General features: G+C 49.2%; 1 protein-coding gene across 1 annotated transcript in view; it reads left to right on the forward strand.

Annotated features, from left to right (window-relative positions):
• Positions 1-18,089, forward strand: part of LOC137302521 (arf-GAP with coiled-coil, ANK repeat and PH domain-containing protein 2-like) — a 67,884-nt gene extending 49,795 nt beyond the window's left edge. Inside the window, exons 15-22 of the mRNA XM_067972248.1 lie at positions 2,309-2,378; positions 4,395-4,489; positions 4,612-4,811; positions 7,515-7,711; positions 9,161-9,270; positions 11,453-11,563; positions 12,979-13,040; positions 17,246-18,089. Coding sequence (XP_067828349.1) covers positions 2,309-2,378; positions 4,395-4,489; positions 4,612-4,811; positions 7,515-7,711; positions 9,161-9,270; positions 11,453-11,563; positions 12,979-13,040; positions 17,246-17,352 — 952 coding nt within the window. The 3' untranslated portion in view covers positions 17,353-18,089. The remainder of the gene's footprint in view (positions 1-2,308; positions 2,379-4,394; positions 4,490-4,611; positions 4,812-7,514; positions 7,712-9,160; positions 9,271-11,452; positions 11,564-12,978; positions 13,041-17,245) is intronic.
• The last annotated feature ends 300 nt before the right edge of the window (positions 18,090-18,389 follow it).

An 18,389-nucleotide genomic window follows, 5' to 3' on the forward strand; every position in this document is an offset into this window, starting at 1 on the left:
TTAGACTGTGTCCCCTACTCCTAGAATCCCCAGCCAGTGGAAATAGTTTCTCTCTATCCACCCTATCTGTTCCCCTTAATATCTTATAAACTTCGATCAGATCACCCCTTAACCTTCCAAACTCTAGAGAATACAACCCCAATTTGTGTAATCTCTCCTTGTAACTTAACCCTTGAAGTCCGGGTATCATTCTAGTAAACCTACGCTGCACTCCCTCCTAGGCCAATATGTCCTTCCGAAGGTGCAGTGCCCAGAACTGCTCACAGTACTCCAGGTGCGGTCTAACCAGGGTTTTGTATAGCTGCAGCATAACTTCTGCCCCCTTGTACTCCAGTCCTCTAGATATAAAGGCCAGCATTCCATTAGCCTTATTGATTATTTTCTGCACCTGTTCATGACACTTCAATGATCTATGTACCTGAACCCCTAAGTCCCTTTGGACATCCACTGTTTTTAACTTTTTACCATTTAGAAAGTACCCTGTTCTATCCTTTTTTGGTCCAAAGTGGATGACCTCACATTTGCCTACATTGAATTTCATTTGCCACAGTTTTGCCCATTCACCTAATCTATCAACATCCCTTTGTAATTTTACGTTTTCATCTACACTGTTTACAATGCCACCAATCTTTGTGTCATCGGCAAACTTAGATATGAAACTTTCTATGCCTTCATCTAAGTCGTTAATAAATATTGTGAATAATTGAGGCCCCACAACAGATCCCTGCGGGACTCCACTAGTCACATCCTGCCAATGTGAGTATCTACCCATTATCCCTACTCTCTCATACTGGAGTAACAGCTGAAACCTAGACATTTTGTCTCCAAATTAGCTATAATTTGTTCACAAACCCTGTGGAGTTTCTTAAATTGTATTAACCTGGCACCTCCTGCTTTCATGGCATTCCCCTGTGGACCCCTAACGACCTAATCTAAACCGTGTGTTCGCCTCAATCACACAGAATACATTCTTATAATACAAAGATATTGATACTGACTTCTGTATTCTTAAGCTAGTTTTCCTATTATATTATGCACTATCTTACGTAGGAACAGGAGGAGGCCATTCAGACCCTCGAGCCTGTTCCGCCATTCAATTAGATCATGGCTGATCTGTATCTTAACTCCATCTACCCGCCTTGGTTCCGTAACCCTTAATACCCTGGCCTAACAAAAATCTATCAATCTCAGTTTTGAAATTTTCAATTGACCTCCAGCCTCAACTGCTTTGTGGGGGAGAGAGTTTCAGATTTCCACTCCTCTGTGTGAAGAAGTGCTTCCTGACATCACCCCTGAACAGCCTAGCTCTAATTTTAAGGTTATGCCCCTTTGTTCTGGACTCCCCTAATTCTACAATTGTTAGTCAGGATGGTGATGAGGATGAGAATGGCTGGGGTTAAGGAACACCGAGGGACCGTGTTGGAGAAGCCACAGCGAGTGGGGCGTTTACCCATTCAGTGACCCCGGGGGGGCCTCGGTTAATTTGTTTCATGCCCCTTTGTGTTGTAGCTTAGAGATTTATATTTTTATTATTGTCGGATGTTTATTCTCCAGAGGTTTTGTTTCAATTCGATGTCAGAAACTCAGAACTTTGAGCTAACTGCTGGAAGCAAGCACCGGGACTGAGTGTCCGGGGTGGGCCCTGGGAGTGAGCGTGAAGAGTGGGCCCTGGGAGTGAGCGCAGAGTAGGCCCTGGGAGTGAGCGTGGAGTGGGTCCTGGGAGTAAGCGTGGAGTGGGTCCTGGGAGTGACCGTGAAGTAGGCCCTGGGAGTGAGCGCAGAGTGGGTCCTGGGAGTGAGCGCGAAGTAGGCTCTGGGAGTGGGTCCTGGGAGTGGGTCCTGGGAGTGGGCCCTGGGAGTGAGCGTGAAGAGTGGGCCCTGGGAGTGAGCGTGAAGAGAGGGCCCTGGGAGTGAGTGTGAAGAGTGGGCCCTGGGAGTGAGCGTGAAGAGTGGGCCCTGGGAGTGAGCGTGAAGAGAGGGCCCTGGGAGTGAGCGTGAAGAGAGGGCCCTGGGAGTGAGCGTGAAGAGAGGGCCCTGGGAGTGAGCGTGAAGAGTGGGCCCTGGGAGTGAGCGTGAAGAGAGGGCCCTGGGAGTGAGCGTGAAGAGTGGGCCCTGGGAGTGAGCGTGAAGAGTGGGCCCTGGGAGTGAGCGTGAAGAGAGGGCCCTGGGAGTGAGCGTGAAGAGTGGGCCCTGGGAGTGAGCGTGAAGAGAGGGCCCTGGGAGTGAGCATGAAGAGTGGGCCCTGGGAGTGAGCGTGAAGAGAGGGCCTTGGGAGTGAGAGCTAACTTTGTTTCTCTTATGTCTATCAGGAGTCTAGGTGTCCATTTTTCCAAAGTCCGATCGCTGACTCTCGATTCCTGGGAGCCTGAATTGTTGAAGGTGAGAACTGCCCGGGGTCAGTATGGCTCCACCCAACTATGTGGGGTATCCTCACATTGTATTTAACTCAGGGCCCCAGTCTTTTCCAAACACTCTATCGCACCTCCGTGACCACAAGCCCCAATCCACAGTGGGGGCTCTTAGCGTAGCTTAGCAGCTGCTGTATTCCTCCTCTCCCCTTTCCCCTTCTCCCATCCCTTTCCTCCTCTTCCCATCTTTTTCCCTCTCTCCCTCCCCTTTTCCCCTCTGCCTCCCCTTCCCCTCTCTCCCCTTGCCCTTCCCTCCCCTCCCCTTTCTATCTCTCCCCTTTCCCCCTCTACCTCCCCTCTTCCTTCCCTTCTCCCTCCCCTTTCCCCCGTACCTCCCATTTCCCCCTCTACCTCCCCTTTCCTCTTCTCCCTCCCGTTTCTCCCTCCCCCCTACCTCCTTCTCTCTTCCCTTTCTCCCCTCTCTCCCCTTTCCTCTTCTCCCTCCCCTTTCTCCCTCTCTCTCCCCTTTTCCCCTCTTCCTCCCCTTTCCCCCTTTCTCTCCCCTCTCCCCCCTTGTGCCCCTTGCTGCGCTGTAACTCTAACAGAACTGACAAAATTCAGCTAATCAGACTGGTATCAGATGACCCAAGCCCCGAGGCCTGATCTAACTGGCTGCTGCATGGGCAAATGTCACTAACCCCACCCCTGGCAACTACTGCTTTACATCCCACCCCGCCCCCAAGGGCAGGGGGTCCTTCACTGGTCAGCCACCTCCCTCTACCTCATTCAAAGTGTGTCCATGAAAAGATGCAGCAAACTGTCCAAAACTCACCAATAAATAGTTACACACAGGGCAGCAAACAAGTAAAGTGAGGCTCCATCTATTTCAATGTGACTAAACTCTGTTCTCTCACTCCCCAACTTCCTCTTGCTCCTGCTAACCTCTCTCCATCTCTCCCCAACCCTCCAAAATCTTGCACTGTTCCTTCACTCTCTCCCTCTCCCAATAATCGAGCTTGGGTTCTCCTTCATCTGTTTCTCACACTTTCCTCCTCACTCTCCTTTCTCACTCTCCAATCTTTTCCTGTCTCTCCCTTTCCTGACTATCTGTCCCTCTCGATTTCCTCACTCTGTGTCGTGCTCTTTCTCCCTTACCTCATTCACTCTCCATTTCATCGCTCTCATTCTTGTATTCCTCATTATCTATCCCCCTCGCTCTCTTCCCCCTCACTCTCTATCCCTCCACTAATGTTCTCTCCCTCACTCTACCCCCTCATTATCCTTTCATTGACCCACTCCCCTCACTCTCTTTTCCCCCTCACTCCCTCTCCACTCACTCTCTCTTCCCCCTCACTCTCTTTCCACTCTCTCTTCCCCCTCGCTCTCTCCACTCACATTCTCTTCCCCCTCACTCACTATCTCCACTCAATCTCTTCTCCACTTTCTTCCCCCTTACTGTCTCTAACGCCTCACTCTCTCTCTCCACTCACTCTCGCTTCCCCTCACTCTCTTCCCCCTCACTCTCTTCCCCCTCATTCTCTTCCTCCTTACTCTCTCTTCCCCTTAATCTCTTCCCCCACACTCTCTCGTCCCTCTCACTCTCCACTCACTCACACTCTCAACTCACTTTCTCTTCCCCCTCACTGTGTCTCCCCTCAATCTCTGTCCCTTCATCGATCCTCTCTCCCCTCACTCTCTCCCCTCTTCCTTTCCCCCTCACTCTCTTCTCCACTCTCTCTTCCCCCACTCTCTCAACTCATTCTCTCTTCCCCCTCACTCTCTCTCTCTGCATTCACTCACACTATCAACCTGCTCTCTCTTCCTCCTCAATCCCTGCCCCCTCACTCTGTCTCCCCTCAATCTCTGTCCCTTCATTGACTCTCTCTCCCCCCTTCCTTTCCCCGCTCACTTTCTCTCCCCCTTCCTTTTCCCCCTCTCTCTCTCCTCCTTCCTTTTCCCCCACACTCTCTCTCCCCCTTCCTTTTCCCCTCACTCTTTATCCCCCCTCCCTTTTCCCCCTCACTCTTTTTCTCTTTCTCACAAACAGCTGATGTGCGAGTTGGGAAATTCCACCATTAATCGGATCTACGAAGCTCGAATTGAAGAGATGACGGTGAAAAAGCCTCACCCTGGATCTCCTCGGTAAGGATAGCCAGTGTGGGGTTAACTCTGCCTTTATGTTGGGGAGGTCTTGTTTTATGCTAAAAGTTGAAATCTAACAGGCACAGTGAAAGACGGCCTCTATCACTGCTCTCCTTACACAGGCAGGAGAAAGAAGCCTGGATTCGGGCCAAGTATGTGGAAAAGAAATTTATCCAAAAACTTCCAGAAAGTGGCATCAGACTGCGTAGGTGCAGCTTAAAGCGAAACCAGCGTACCAACACACTCGAGAAAACCTCGAAACCAGAAAAACCACCAAAACCTTTCCTGAAGCCTAGAGGGAAAGCATTGCCCCCGAACCCAGGTAAGATTAGAGCCTCCAGCATTTAAATATCACCGACTCCTGGGCATGAAACAACCTCACAGTCAATTCAAGCTCCTGTGACTGAGAGTTCAGGTTCAAATTTCTCTGTCACTATTCCCCCAGTCATACTCAGGTGAGTTTCCTCATCCCAGTCAATTTTATCATGCTCCCAATTCCGGGGAGGCCCGTCTAACACCTCTCTCACACTCCTGGATCTGGGGAGGTCCCTCTAACCCCTCTCTCTCATTCCTGGATCTGGGGAGGTCTGTCTAACCCCTCTCTCTCATTCCTGGATCTGGGGAGGTCTGTCTAACCCCTCTCTCTCATTCCTGGATCTGGGGAGGTCTGTCTAACCCCTCTCTCTCATTCCTGGATCTGGGGAGGTCCTTCTAACACTCCTGGATCTGGGGAGGCCCGTCTAACATCTCTCTCACACTCCTGGATCTGGAGAGCTCCCTCTAACCCCTCTCTCTCACTCCTGTATCTGGGGAGGCCCATCTAACCCCTCTCTCTCACTCCTGTATCTGGGGAGGCCCATCTAACCCCTCTCTCTCACTCCTGTATCTGGGGAGGCCCGTCTAACCTCTCTCTCACTCTCCTGGATCTGGGGAGGTCCCTCTAACCCCTCTCTCTCATTCCTAGATCTGGGGAGGTCCCTCTAGCCCCTCTCTCTCATTCCTAGATCTGGGGAGGTCCCTCTAACCCCTCTCTCTCACTCCTGTATCTGGGGAGGCCCATCTAACCCCCCCTCTCTCACTCCTGTATCTAGGGAGGCCCGTCTAACCCCTCTCTCTCATTCCTGGATCTGGGGAGGTCTTTCTAATCCCTCTCTCTCATTCCTGGATCTGGAGAGGTACCTCTAACCCCTCTCTCTCACTCCTGGATCTGGGACCTATCATCAGAGACAGAGTGACTGAGCACTTGGACAACCGTGAACTGATCAGAATCAGCATGGATTTGTGAAGAATAGGTAATGTCTGACTAATCTAGTTGTATTTTTTGAGGTCACTAACATGGAGGATATATCTTTGGATGTTGTCTATATGGACTTCCAGATGGCATCATAAGGTTCCGCACAAGAGATTATCAGCAAAAATGAAAGAACACAGAATTTAGTTAACCTTGTGACATGGGTTGGCAATTGGTTGGGAGGTAGGAGAAAGTGTATGGATAAAGTGTCCTAGGCCCAACCATCTTCAGCTGCTTCATCAATGACCTTCCCTCCATCATAACATCAGAAATGGGGATGTTCGCTGATGATTGCACAGTGTTCAGTTGCATTCGCAACCCCTCAAATAATGAAGCAGTCCGAGCCCGCATGCAGCGAGACCTGGACAACATCCAGGCTTGGGCTCATAAGTGGCAAGTAACATTCGTGCCAGGCAATGACCATCTCCAACAAGAGAGAGTCTAACCACCTCCCCTTGACATTCAACGGCATTACCATCGCCAAATCCCCCACCATCAACATCCTGGGGGTCACCATTGACCAGAAACTTAACTGGACCAGCCATATAAATACTGTGGCTACAAGAGCAGGTCAGAGGCTGAGTATTCTGCAGCAAGTGACTCACCTCCTGACTCCCCAAAGCCTTTCCACCATCTACAAGGCACAAGTCAGGAGTGTGATGGAATACTCTCCACTTGGCTGGATAAGTGCAGCTCCAACAACACTCAAGAAGCTCGACACCATCCAGGACAAAGCAGCCTGCTTGATTGGCACCCCTTCCACCACCCTAAACATTCACTCCCGTCACCACCGGCGCACTGTGGCCGCAGTGTGTACCATCCACAGGATGCACTGAAGCAGCTTGCCAAGGCTTCTTCGACAGCACCTCCCAAGCCCGCGACCTCTACCACCTAGAAGGACAAGAGCAGCAGGCACATGGGAACAACACCATCTGCACGTTCCCCTCCAAGTCACACACCATCCCGACTTGGAAATATATCGCCGTTCCTTCATCGTTGCTGGGTCAAAATCCTGGAACTCCCTTCCTAACAGCACTGTGGGAGAACCTTCACCAAACGGACTGCCGCGTTCAAGAAGGCGGCTCACCACCACCTTCTCAAGGGCAATTAGGGACGGGCAATAAATGCCGGCCTCACCAGCAACGCCCACATTCCATAAACGAATAAAAAAAAAGGGAATGCACTCTGATTGGCAGGATGTGACAAGTAGTGTTCCCCAGTGATCTGTACTGGGGCCTCAGATTTTCACCATATATACATCAATGACTTGGATGAAGGTATAGAGTTGTATGTCTAAGTTTTCAGATGGCGCTAAGTAAGGATGATGCTAAGTAAGGATGATGCTAAGTAAGGAGGCACAGTAAGTTGTGTGGACGGGAGGAGGAAGTTACAAAGGGACATAGACAGACTAAGTGAGTGGGCAAAACTATGGCAGATAGAGTTCAATGTGGGGAAGTGTGAGGTCATCCACTTTTGATGCAAGAAAGACAAATTGGAATATTTTCTTAATGGTGTGAGACTAGGAACAATGTAATTTGGGTGTCCAGGTACACCCGTCCTAATGTCTTTCTTTGGCTCGGTGTCAGATTGTTGTCTGATTTGCGCTCCCGTGAAGGTCCTTGGGATGTTTTACTACGTTAAAGGCACTACATAAATGCAAGTTGTAGTTGATTGTGATCTTGGGCCTGGTTCATTGACGCACAATTTCTCTCGTTTTTGTTTCCCTGTTTGCAGACGTGAATGACAAAGGAACCGTGAGCACTGACAGCAGTGAGGAGCTGCGAGACCTCCACCCAGGGGCACTGCTTTACCGAGCTGCCGCGCTCCAAAACCTCCCGGTCATGGCCGACGCATTGGCGCATGGGGCTGATGTCAACTGGGTGAACGCATCGGATGAGAATAAAACTCCACTTATCCAGGCGGTGACACCGGTAAAAGGGGGAATTCATTACGTTCAGTGAAGAAAATGTTAACCCTTCCGCAAAGAATGATTAATCCACTCAGTGCAGCTCAGCCCCTAATAAACGCACGGATTGTTTGCCTCTACGGTTTATTTTGTTAGCACCAGGCCTTATGTAAAGCAAGGATTAAAAACCTTTGTAGTGCAGCCAATTTAATCATTCCCCGGCATCTCCGCACATGATGTGAAAACAATGAACAAATGCAGACGTCACTTAACTTTTAACATTCAAAGGCCACAGAGGAGACTGGCTGGTTTGCTGGCTGTAAACAACAAGATAATTGGGACTGAGGAGGGATGTGTTGCATTGGCCTTCCAGACAGATACCCTACAAATTTTGGCTCATGTGGAGCATAAACACCGGCATGGACCTGTGGGGCCGACTGACCTGTTTCCGTGCTGTACATTCTATGCAATTCTATGTACGGTTTACAGCACAGGAGGAGGCCACCATTTGGCCCCTCGTATCTGTGTCTGCTCTTTGCTAGAGAAAGAACTTGCATTCATATAGCACCTTTCACATCCTCAGAATGTCCCAAAGCGATGCATGGCCAGTTAATTACTTTTGAAGTGTAGCCACTGTTGGAATGTAGGGAAACGTGGGAGCCAATTTGTATACAAGGTCCCACAAAAAGTAAAGAGATAAATGACTAGCTCGTCTGTTTCTGCTGGTGTTGGTTGAAGGATAGATGTTGGACAGGCCACCGGGAGAACTCCCCTGCTCTTCTTCCAATAGTGGCTGTGAGATCTTTTATGTCCACCTGAAAGGGCAGACGGGGCCTCAGTTTAACATCTCATCCAAAAGACAGAATCTCTAACAGTGCAGCACTTCCTCAGTACTGCACTGGAGTGTCAGCCTGGATTATGTGCTCAAGTGTCTGAAGTGGGGGCTTGAACCCACAACCTTTTGACTCTTATGCGAGAGTGCTAACCACTGAGCCACAGGCATTACAAGAGTGATCCGAAACTAATCCCATTGCCCGACACTCTCCCTTCACTTGAAATCATTATCTAATATTCCTTTGTAAAAAAAAGCGCAATGGTGCTTGCTTCAGTATATAATGTTATTGAATGTGATTTACACCATTGGGAATCTGCATAAGAGTGAATGGGAAGGGGAGGTTTGTTCCACTGGGATTCGGTACAATGGAAGGGAATGGGTCCAGTGGGATTGCATACAAGAAGGATCGGTGCTTCCAACTGGGCGAGTTCGATGAATGGTGAGTGACCTGCTCCGTCGGATTATCGACCAAGCAGCGAAGACAGGTAACTCACCTGTAGTCGACGGGGCTGAGTCTGCTTTGCAGAAACCTGGTTCCTGGATATCTGCGAATGATGTAACCCAGATAATTGGACTAATTGCTTATTTTTTTTCCCCTCTTTGCCTCTCTTCTCCTCGGCCCCGCGACACCATTCCCAGGGTTCCTTGGTGGCCTGCGAGTTCCTGCTGCAGAACGGAGCCCACGTGAACCAGATGGACGTCCACGGTCGCGGTCCACTCCACCACGCCACCATCCATGGTCACACTGGGTAAGGCAGGCATAGCACCGGGTGCTGCAAATGCTGCAAAATGAACCATCCCCCGATTTGGGATCAAAAAATAGATCGATATTCGTTTAATTAATTCAAAAAAGAACTGCAGCTGTTCCTAATTCAGCAGCAAGTAGGAGTATTGAGTATGCTGTGGGAGGATCAGGATTTGCTGTCCCTTGTCCCGCTTCTTTTTCTTCTTTGTTCAAAAACTTATTTTCTGTGAATTTTGTGCCGCATGATGTAACATTTTCCACTGCAGGCACTGAGTGCCAACATCAAACACTCCCAGGGCAGGTACAGCACGGGTTAGACACAGAGTAAAGCTCCCTCTACACTGTCCCATCAAACACTCCCAGGGCAGGTACAGCACAGGTTAGATACAGAGTAAAGCTCCCTCTACACTGTCCCATCAAACACTCCCAGGGCAGGTACAGCACGGGTTAGATACAGAGTAAAGCTCCCTCTACACTGTCCCACCAAACACTCCCAGGGCAGGTACAGCACAGGTTAGATACAGAGTAAAGCTCCCTCTACACTGTCCCATCAAACATTCCCAGGGCAGGTACAGCACAGGTTAGACACAGAGTAAAGCTCCCTCTACACTGTCCCATCAAACATTCCCAGGGCAGGTACAGCACAGGTTAGACACAGAGTAAAGCTCCCTCTACACTGTCCCATCAAACATTCCCAGGGCAGGTACAGCACAGGTTAGACACAGAGTAAAGCTCCCTCTGCACTGTCCCATCAAATACTCCCAGGGCAGGTACAGCACGGGTTAGATACAGAGTAAAGCTCCCTCTACACCATTCCATCAAACACTCCCAGGGCAGGTACAGCATGGGTTAGATACAGAGTAAAGCTCCCTCTACACTGTCCCATCAAACACTCCCAGGGCAGGTACAGCACGGGTTAGATACAGAGTAAAGCTCCCTCTACACTGTCCCATCAAACACTCCCAGGGCAGGTACAGCACAGGTTAGATACAGAGTAAAGCTCCCTCTACACCATTCCATCAAACATACCCAGGGCAGGTACAGCATGGGTTAGATACAGAGTAAAGCTCCCTCTACATTGTCCCAATATCATGCCTCAGCTCCAACTTCAGATTCATATCCCAGTGTGCCAAATTTCCATTTCTGGCATAAGCCCTGCTGGGACCTCTCTAAATGAGATTGACAATTAAGGTCTTTTGTCACACTGGAACTGCGCTTACACTATCCCAGACACAGGCACGCCGATCAGGAACTACGCTCACACTATCCCAGACACAGGCACGCCGATCAGGAACTGCGCTCACACTATCCCAGACACAGGCACGCCGATCAGGAACTGCGCTCACACTATCCCAGACACAGGCACGCCGATCAGGAACTGCGCTCACACTATCCCAGACACAGGCACGCCGATCAGGAACTGCGCTCACACTATCCCAGACACAGGCACGCCGATCAGGAACTGCGCTCACACTATCCCAGACACAGGCACGCCGATCAGGAACTGCGCTCACACTATCCCAGACACAGGCACACCAATCAGGAACTGTGTTCACACTATCCCAGACACAGGCAACCTGACCAGGACCTGCACTTAAACTGTCCCAGATATAGGCACGCCGACTAGAAACTGCGCTCACACTATCCCAAACATGTTTCACCCAAGCTCCTCACAGCAGCAGAAGGAGAAAACTTTCATCCCGTCGCTCTAGGAACAGAGGAACAGGAGGAGGCCATTCAGCCCCTCGTGCCTGTTCCGCCATTCAATTGGTGAACTGACCTGTTTAAGGAAGGCTTGGTCTGGTGTGACTCTGCTGAGTTTCACTGCAGACTTTCTAATTTGCTGCATTTCTGGAATGCACCTGAGGCAGTTTTTCAATTGTTTTTCCTATTCCCTACGAATAATTTCTCTGTAAACTTGATCTGTAAACCGCATCTGTGGAGAAAGAGAGTTAACATTTCAGGTCGATGACCTTTTGTCAGACTGGTCATCGACCTGAAATGTTAACTCGGTTTATTTCTCCACAGATATTGCCTGACTTGCTGAGTATTTCCAGCATTTTCTGTTTTTATTTCAGATTTCCAGCATCCACAGTATTTTGCTTTTTATTAGTCTGTGCCTGATTTTATTTAGTCTGTTTTTATTACAGTCTGCATTTTTATTACACTCTGTGTTTTTATTACAGTCTAGTGTGTCTGTTCTTGAAACGAGGAGCAAGTCAAACTGCAGTAGATGAAAACGGCAAAAATCCGATTACGATTGCCATCGATACTGCGAATGCAGACATTGTCACACTGTGAGTGCCAGCAAGATTCTGGATAGCTTTCTGATCCTCCCCCACAAAGGTGCTCACACTTGCTGGGTTGTGGTCTCACAGCTTCCAGCCGCCTCCTGGTGCCCCACCCAAGGGTCCGTTCTTCACGCGTCCACCCAGGCTGTGAATGTTGACAGGATATTCGCCCGTCCGCACACATTTCCGACCAGAGTCACTGGATAATGATTGGAAAGCAGAAACCCTTGGCTGACTTTCCCCTCTGTAGTCTGGGGGGGGGGGGGGGGGGGGGTGGTGCCTAAGACCATTTACAGCACCTGAAGTGCCACTCCGGCTAAACTCAACACAGACTGGGGATCGAACGCGAGACCTTCCTGCTCTGCATGGTTCAGTGCCAGAGAAGGCAGTGTCCTTACCAATTAAACCAATGGGGAGTCAGAGAGATGGGAGGTCTGACGACAATTCCCGCTATTAAATAATCACTCGGCCTTGCTCTGGGAGCATCTGCTAAACTTATGAGGCTGGAACCCTGTTCTCAGGGACGCTTCCCAGTGGATCAGCTGAGAAGCGGGACTGATTTTAACTATCGGGCGGAGAACGCGGGCCTGCCGTCTGATCCCCTCCCCACCGGGAGAGCTGGTCCATTACGAGAGCGGGATTACATTACCATACTGCTGGCGAGCCGCGCGACCCAATTTTGCAGGGGTGGTGTTTGCGTGATTATTGCGGAGGGAGTGGGGAAGGAGCCTGGGGCAGCATTAGCCCAAGTTATTCTTGTGGAGCCCAAGGTGAACACTCCTGCTCCTCCCGGCCCCACCAAAATTAATTTTAGACCAGCCGTTTTGGGGCCTCTTCCTCTTGCCTGCCAGGTTTTACTGAGTGGAGGGTCCACAGCGCGCTATAAATTTTATCGGGGTCCTATGCACGAAATGGTAAATTTCAAAAGGGAATTGGATATATTCCTTAGGATGAGACGGTAAACCGAGGCCCCAGCTGCCCTCTCAGATAAAAGATCCCACGGCATTATTTCGAAGAAAAGCAGGGGAGTTCTCCCCGGTGTCCTGGACAATATTCCTCAACCAACATCACTAAAAACAGAATATCTAGTCATTATCACATTGCTGTTTGTGGGAGCTTGCTGTGCGTGAAGTGACTACACTTCAAAAGTACTTCATAGGCCATAAAGCGCTTTGGGAGGTCCTGAGATCGTGAAAGGAGCTACATAAAAGCAAGTTCTTTCTTCCTTTGCTTGAAGGGGATTTGTAGGATTATGGGGAAAGAGTGGGGGAGTGGGACTAATTGGATAGCTCTTTCAGAGCCGGCACAGGCATGATAGGCCGAATAGCCTCTTTCTGTGCTGTAAGATTCTAGATGAGGGAATGGTAAGGAGTTGGACTCCAGTGAACTAAACCCTACTGTTCTATACATTGAATTTTCAGGCTTCGATTAGCTAAGATGAACGAGGAGATGCGGGAAGCGGAGGGAGTCTTTGGACAGCAAGGTCAGTATCCATGTGTCTGATCCAAAGGCCATCTATCAGGGGTTTAATTCAACGAAGTGCAAAGATAATAAGCACGGTGCAAACCCACTCAGATTGATACAGTTAGGGGGCCGCTGTGTTGTTTTATTTCTTAGGCTGTAATAGTAAACCTGGGGGAATAATTGGGGAGTGAGGGTACTGGCACATACAGGCACCAAGTGCCAGGGCACGGGAGGGGTGAATACCTGGGAAGGTGCAGTGAAGGTACTGGCACATATAGGCACCAAGAACCAGGGCATATGGAGGAGTGGGGAATACCTGGGGAGGTGCAGTAAGAGTACTGGCTAGTGAGTATAGAAATAGGAGGATAGAACAGATGAATGTGTGGCTAAAGAGTTGGTGCAGGAGGGAGGGTTTCAGTTTCCTGGATCACTGGGCCTGCTTCTGGGGAAGGTGGGACTTGTACAAGTCGGACGGGTTGCACCTGAACCAGAGCGGGACAAATATCCTTGCGGGGAGGTTTGCTAGCACTGTTGGGGGGGGTTTAAACTAACTTGGCAGGGGGATGGGATACAGAGTGGAGCTACAATAGGGGGTGATGTGCAGCCAAATATAGAGAAAAAAACAAGTCAGCTTGGAAGACAGGGCAAATATGTGAGGGCAAGGCTGGATGGCATCTATTTTAATGCAAGGAGTCTTGCGAATAAGGTGGATGAACTGAAGGTGTTGATAAACACATGGGAGTATGATATTGTTGCTGTCACAGAGACATGGTTGAGGGAGGGGCAAGACTGGCAGCTCAATATTCCGGGGTACAGAATCTTCAGGCGAGACAGAGGGGGAGGTATAAGAGGAGGGGGGGTCGCAATATTAATTAAAGAATCAATTACTGCCATAAGGAGGGATGATATATTAGCAGGTTCCTCTAATGAGGCCATATGGGTGGAGCTTAAAAACAAAAAGGGGGCAAGCACTTTGATGGGAGTGTACGATAGGCCCCCAAACAGTCAGGGGGAGATAGAGGAACAGATATGTAGGCAAATCTCAGAAAATTGTGCAAATAATAGGGTAATAATAGTGGGGGATTTCAACTTCCCCAATATTAACTGGGATACTCAGAGTGTAAAAGGCTTAGAGGGTACAAAATTCTTAACGTGCATCCAGGAGAGCTTTTTGAGCCAGCATGTAGAAAGTCCTACAAGAGAGGGGGCGGTACTGGACCTAATTCTAGGGAATGTGGCCGGCCAAGTGGAAGAAGTGCTAGTAGGTGAGCACTTTGGTGACAGTGACCATAATTCGGTGAGATTTAAGGTGGTCATGGAAAAGGACAGGGAGGGGCCGGAAATAAAGGTTCTAAATTGGGGGAAGGCCGATTTTAATAGGATAAGGCAGGATCTGGCCAAAATGGACTGGGATCAGCAGCTTGTAGGAAAATCCGCATCGGAGCAATGGGAGTCTTTCAGAAGGGAGATTGAGACCATACAATGGCAACATGTTCCCGTAAAGGTCAAGGGTGGTTCCAAGAACTCCAGGGAACCTTGGATGTCAGGGGATATACGAGAATGGATTAGGAAAAAAAGGAGGGCTTTTGGCAGATACAAAAGGCTAAAGACGGAGGAAGCCCTTGAGGAGTACAAAAAGTGCAGGGGGATACTTAAAAAAGAAATTAGGAGATCAAGGAGGGGCCATGAAATAACACTGGCGAGCAAAATAAAGGAAAATCCTAAGATGTTTTATAAGTATATAAAGGGTAAGAGGATGACTAGGGAAAAAATAGGGCCCATTAGGGACAAAAATGGCAATCTGTGTGTGGAGCCGGCAGATGCAGGAGGGGTTCTAAATGAATTTTTTGCATCTGTTTTCACTATGGAGAAGGATGACGTAGACATAGAAATACGACAGGGGGACTGTGATATACTCGAACATATTAACATCGAGCGGGAGGAGGTATTGGCGGTTTTAGCAGGCCTAAAAATGGATAAATCCCCAGGCCCGGACGAAATGTATCCCAGGCTACTGTGTGAGGCAAAGGAGGAGATTGCGGGGGCTCTAACACAGATATTCAGAACCTCTCTGGCCACAGGGGATGTGCCAGAGGACTGGAGAACCGCTAATGTAGTACCATTATTCAAGAAGGGGAGTAGGGAAAAACCGGGGAACTACAGGCCAGTGAGCCTAACATCAGTGGTAGGAAAATTATTGGAAAAAATTCTGAAGGACAAAATTAATCTCCACTTGGAGAAGCAAGGATTAATCAGGGATAGTCAACATGGCTTTGTCAAGGGAAGATCATGTCTGACTAATTTGATTGAATTTTTTGAGGGGGTGACTAGGCGTGTGGATGAGGGTAACGCAGTGGATGTGGTATACATGGATTTCAGTAAGGCCTTCGATAAAGTCCCCCACAGGAGACTGGTCAAGAAGGTACGAGCCCATGGAATCCAGGGTGCCTTGGCACATTGGATACAAAACTGGCTTAGTGGCAGAAGGCAGAGGGTGATGGTCGAAGGTTGTTTTTGTGACTGGCAGCCTGTGGCCAGTGGGGTACCACAGGGATCGGTGCTGGGTCCCTTGCTGTTTGTGGTCTACATTAATGACTTGGATATGAATGTAAAAGGTATGATCAGTAAGTTCGCTGATGATACAAAAATTGGTAGGGTGGTAAATAGCGAGGAGGATAGCCTCAGTCTGCAGGACGATATAGATGGGTTGGTCAGATGGGCGGAACAGTGGCAAATGGAATTTAACCCGGAAAAGTGCGAGGTGATGCACTTTGGAGGGACTAACAAGGCAAGGGAATACACAATGAATGGGAGGACCCTAGGCAAGACAGAGGGTCAGAGGGATCTTGGTGTGCAAGTTCACAGATCCCTGAAGGCGGCGGAACAGGTAGATAAGGTGGTAAAGAAGGCATATGGGATACTTGCCTTTATTAGCCGAGGCATAGAATATAAGGGCAAGGAAGTTATGATGGAACTGTATAAAACACTGGTTAGGCCACAGCTGGAGTACTGTGTGCAGTTCTGGTCGCCACACTACAGGAAGGATGTGATCGCTTTGGAGAGGGTGCAGAGGAGATTCACCAGGATGTTACCAGGGCTGGAGCGCTTCAGCTATGAAGAGAGACTGGGAAGATTGGGTTTGTTTTCCTTGGAGCAGAGGAGGCTGAGGGGGGACATGATTGAGGTGTACAAAATTATGAGGGGCACAGATAGGATAGATACTAAGGAGCTTTTTCCCTTAGTTGAGGGTTCTATAACAAGGGGACATAGATTCAAGGTAAAAGGCGGGAGGTTTAGAGGGGATTTGAGAAAGAACTTTTTCACCCAGAGGGTGGTTGGAGTCTGGAACTCACTGCCTGAAAGGGTTGTGGAGGCAGGAACCCTCACAACATTCAAGAAGCATTTGGATGAGCACTTGAAATGCCATAGCATACAAGGCTACGGACCAAATGCTGGAATATGGGATTAGAGTAGACAGGGCTTGATGGCCGGCGCGGACACGATGGGCCGAAGGGCCTCTATCCGTGCTGTATAACTCTATGACTCTATATAGGCACCAAGTGCTTGGTACAGAGAGGTGGGGGGGTGGTACATACCTGGGGAGGTACAGTGCGATGAGCGCTTCCTCTGGTAACCTGCACTGTGGGTCTTTTCTCAGACCTGCTCCTTGCACTCTGACCTCTGATCTCTAACCTCTGACCCACCCACTCCTACTGTCAGGCCACTCACCATGGTGATTATTTCAAAGCAGCGTTGCGATCTTTGTTTTATTTTGTAGTTACTGTGCAGTGATTTTCAGAGTTCTCCCCTCCTCTCCTTCCACATGTGGCCATCCTTTGTGCCTGAGCCTAGAAATTGACAGTCAGTGGGCTACTCAACTCTGGAGGGTGTGACAGCCGAGCTCAATCCAGCTCTCACCCTCGTGCACATTGATCAGCAGGAGGTACTGGATGGTGATCAGCAGCAGAGGTCTGAGCTCACATCAACTCCCTCTACCCCAGCCCAGGGACCTTGAGGACGACTGGAGCCGATCAGCTATCTCGACGCAGACCTGCGATTGAACCTGGCACCTTCTGCTTTGTGTGACACAGTAGCATGTGGGACGGGGCGAAGTGGGGCATTCACCCACCAAGCCTCTGGGTGCCTGCACACTTTCGACTATACTTGATGCTGAGTGCTGTGTGTGTGTCTACCCTTTCTGATCCTGTGCTCTTTTCCTTTCAGGAGACGAAACGTACAATGACATTTTCCGAGATTTCTCGCATATGGCCTCAAACAACCCGGAGAAGTTAAAACGCAAGAGCCACGAGCTCAGAACCTCGACGCTTTAGTGTCACCGCACGGCAGTCATCCAGAGATACCCTTGAGGACGGCTGTACGATGACCCCACCATTTCCCCCCTTCTCCCATATTGAATCGTACTGCGCGACAGAGTGAAAAACAAGGAAGAGAATGGCCACACAAAGCAGGCGAATTGTTTTAAACGGTTTTTGGTCACAGTGAAGAGTCCTGTTCCCTTTCCAGTGCCAGGAGAACATCTCCCCCCTCCCTCCATCCTCAGTGTTGAAATCGAGACTCACCGCACCGTCTCCTGCTTGTACACTCCCTCCTTGGACCTCCAGGAGGGAGTGGAACTCCTCACCCTCTCACCCTCCCCCTCAGTCTTCCTTTCTTCCTACATTCTGACGCAGCTTAGGTGTGGACCTCAGGGGTGCCCCAGATAAAGCTTCAATCCCTGCTCCCATTAATTGCCAGATATCCGCTGATCCTAACAGATGTGAGGGTTCTGATTGAGAATTAAGTTTGAGGCAGTTTCATAGTACGAGCACCTGTGCACTGCGTTGAGGCTGCCCAACCTATTTCACATCAAGCCAGCAGAAAGCAGAACCTGTTAGATTCAGACATGAACGCCGGGATTGAAAATAAATTATCGTGAGTCTGAGGCAACATTTTAAATCGTGATATAGTTTACTTTGAAAGAATTTTAAAATTTGTAATACATTAGTTTGTAATGATATATTTATATAAAGTAGAGCTTTGCTTGAGGTTTTGAAAAAAAAATAAATTTTTAAAAAAAAAGAATGGTTTTCATGTTTGTTTTAATTCAACTGTCCTGCTGTTACCTAGGCAACAGAACAGGATAAAGAGCCTTAGCTCTGCTGGCCTCAGATCATTCAACACTGACTTTTTGTATGGCGCTGAGGCAAAGAGCAGAAAGATCCTGGGATCCACTCTTTCCCCACCGCTGGCCTCAGTGCCCCTGGGTTAGGGAGGGCGGAGGAAAAGTAAGCCAGAGCCCTTGCTTCTGATTACTACCCAATGATTCCCTGAGTAGTGGCTGTGCATGTTGTGGGTTAGATACAAAGTA

The sequence above is a fragment of the Heptranchias perlo genome, chromosome 35, assembly GCF_035084215.1.
Source record: "Heptranchias perlo isolate sHepPer1 chromosome 35, sHepPer1.hap1, whole genome shotgun sequence".
NCBI classification, from domain to species: domain Eukaryota; kingdom Metazoa; phylum Chordata; class Chondrichthyes; order Hexanchiformes; family Hexanchidae; genus Heptranchias; species Heptranchias perlo.